Source organism: Arachis ipaensis, chromosome B06, assembly GCF_000816755.2.
Source record: "Arachis ipaensis cultivar K30076 chromosome B06, Araip1.1, whole genome shotgun sequence".
Taxonomy (NCBI): domain Eukaryota; kingdom Viridiplantae; phylum Streptophyta; class Magnoliopsida; order Fabales; family Fabaceae; genus Arachis; species Arachis ipaensis.
The window spans coordinates 45,510,472-45,513,249 of NC_029790.2; the positions used below are offsets into that span (position 1 = coordinate 45,510,472).

The 2,778-nt window shown below is 28.4% G+C and overlaps 1 protein-coding gene across 2 annotated transcripts in view; it reads right to left on the bottom strand.

Annotated features, from left to right (window-relative positions):
- LOC107648129 (heparan-alpha-glucosaminide N-acetyltransferase-like) overlaps window positions 1-2,713 on the bottom strand; it is a 16,906-nt gene extending 14,193 nt beyond the window's left edge. Inside the window, exons 1-7 of one of the 2 annotated variants that reach the window (XM_021104468.1) lie at window positions 2,423-2,713; window positions 1,981-2,118; window positions 1,661-1,742; window positions 1,381-1,457; window positions 1,157-1,272; window positions 627-741; window positions 419-535 (exon numbers count right to left, since the gene is read on the bottom strand). In XM_021104468.1, coding sequence (XP_020960127.1) covers window positions 419-535; window positions 627-741; window positions 1,157-1,272; window positions 1,381-1,457; window positions 1,661-1,742; window positions 1,981-2,118; window positions 2,423-2,635 — 858 coding nt within the window. In that variant the 5' untranslated portion in view covers window positions 2,636-2,713. Of the gene's footprint in view, window positions 1-418; window positions 536-626; window positions 742-1,156; window positions 1,273-1,380; window positions 1,458-1,660; window positions 1,785-1,980; window positions 2,119-2,422 lie in introns of those variants that run through there. The other variant, XM_021104469.1, reaches the window with a different exon arrangement.

Genomic DNA, 2,778 nt, shown 5'->3' on the forward strand with positions numbered 1-2,778 from the left:
TTAATAGATATTTTTTACACAAAAAATATATAATTTGTACTTATATTGACTAAAATTTACATATATAAATTAAGAGTAATGCTAGGGGCCAGCAACTTTTGTGATTTGTAACCATTAAATAGCAATCAATGATGGTTTTAATGGTGTGAGATTGGTTTGAAATTTCATCAAATGGCTTATTTTTCCTTGATGGTTACATGCTGGCCAGAATTTAACAAAGTTGCTGGCCTCTTAGACTTTTCCATAAATTAATACCGTTTGTATTTATATTTTTCAAAGTTTGTATATATAAATTAATAAATTTTTTTATTAAAAAAAATTTAATATTTATGATAATCAATGGTTGATTAAAAATACTAAAAAAATTCCTGCCTTCAATCTTATTTAATTATATTGAAAAAAGTAGTATAGTAGTGACCTTCAAGCGTCTCCAAACAGGTTGAGAGTAGAGATGGTTGACCCCCCAAACATGTCTATCAACATAGCCAACAGCGTTACATGCAGGACCTAGGTGTCCTCTCATTCCACATATCACCTAGTAATTAACAAATTAAGCTAATTAAGTTGGAGAAAATATATAATAATTAATTAAGTTAGAGATCGAGATCATGTATGCAAATATGTACTGTATATCTCTTGAGTGGTTTGTCATCATCAATATGATCCACGAAACTCCAATCTGAAACGTAGAGTGTGTAGGTTGTAATCATGTATATAAGGAATGCCACCAAGCCACCAAACCTGCCATTATACCAATGGAATTAATCAACATCTTTGAAGATAAATAACGTAAAAGTAATATCAATAATAATAAATAGATTAAATATTTAGATGGATCCTTTACGAATTTTAGATCAAGCATTTTTTTTTCAATAAATTTTTATTATTTTAAAATCTTTAAAAATTATTCTTGTAACACAGATTTAGTCACTTCATCACTTTCAATTAAAATTTTAATATGTATGTATTTTTGTTATGATAAGATAAACAAACTCATTTTAAAACAACAAAAGAAGTAATTGATAATAATAATTCTCAAAAACTTTTAGAATAATAGAAGTATCCCACAGAAAATTTTGTAAGGATCAATTTAGATACTTAAACTAATAACTATAATTCAATATATATGTGTTGTGGATGGTCTTTAATTTGTCACCATTGCCATTTGTAGGCAGTAAAAATGGATAGATGTCCAGGAGTGAAGGTAGTGGGTCTAAGCTTCGTGGTGAAGGTTTCTATTAAAGCGACAATACAGTATATAAGAGCTATTCTCTGCAAAAACACACACACTGTGTTAGATTTTTCTTTTAATTTTATTTAATTTCTTCACTTTTTTAATTATGAAACATGCATTTCAGTAAATTTAATTGGTCATAATACCTGAAGAATGCCACACCATCTGATAAATTTTATGTTTACTCCGTATACAAGGTCGTCGGGCGCATGAGAGTATCCACCTATGTCATAAAAACAAATTCATAACTGTACCAAAATTTATTTGTATTTGTGTATATATTATATCCTAAATATTTTTAAACATAAAAGAAGTAAAAATTTCTGAATATTTATATATAAATTATGTTTATACTATTAACTAGAATAGACGTTAAAACGAAAGTTTTAGAGATTATTGAGGAGTTCTTATATATGTACGATTTACCTTGCAAAAGTATGCCCCAGAAAAGAAGCTTCAATGTCCTAAGGAGTATCTTCTTTACTGCATACCTTATCTTGGGGATTCTCTGCATTATCATAATCAAAGTCTTATGTGAATAAATTAACATTTAAAATGTTATATTTTTACTTTACATATTTTAATTTTATTCTTCACGTTTAAGATAGTTAAAAACAAAAAATAGTACGAATAAAATATGAGATAAAAATAGTCCAAATATTAAGAAAAAGATAAAAACTCAAAATAGATTAGAAAACTTTAAGACGGGAAAAGACAAGAAGAGAGTGATGAATTAGTAAAGTTACTTTGAGTGCAAGGGCAATGGCAACCCCAACAATGAAAAGAAAAAAAGGCATAACGAAATCCGCCAAAGTACATCCATCCCATGGAGAGTGATCAATCCGAGGATAAGCTCCACCAGCATCGTCTACCAGTATCATCAACTATATACATATAATTGTCAAATTAACTACAAAAAAATAATTAATACAAGTTAATTATTAATGACTTCAAAGAGTTATGCTAAGTGTACATTAAAATCAGCCACTAAAATCAGTCATTAGTATAAAATATATGCTAGAATATAAATACATATTGAAAATAAATTAAACCACATATGTTTATACACAAATATATTAATAATTAATTTTAGTGGCTGACTTTGGTATACAAATAACATTTTTATACTTGAAATTAAACCACCCATCACACACTTAGCTTGTTGACTATATATTAATTAGTACTAACCACTATGGTGAGACCCCTAAAGGCATCAAGTGTTGCAACCCGCTTTGTCTTCTGCTTAACACCAATTACTTCCATTATTATTCTCTCTTTGCCATGCTCAGTTGTAGAATCATTAATATCGTTCTTAACTACCTCTTCCTGCCTCTTATCCATTGGTGAATTATTTCTGAGTCCTTCTTCCATTCTCTTTGCTGCTTCTTCTTCATCCATCATATCGATCAACAAGAGTAAGTGATGATGTATGTGGTCTTGTGATCCACTCTTCTTTGGTGCAAAATATATAATAGAGATTAGGTGGAACTAATAATGAATTCATTTATTAAAGGAGAGATTTAAATGTATTTTTATTATTATTA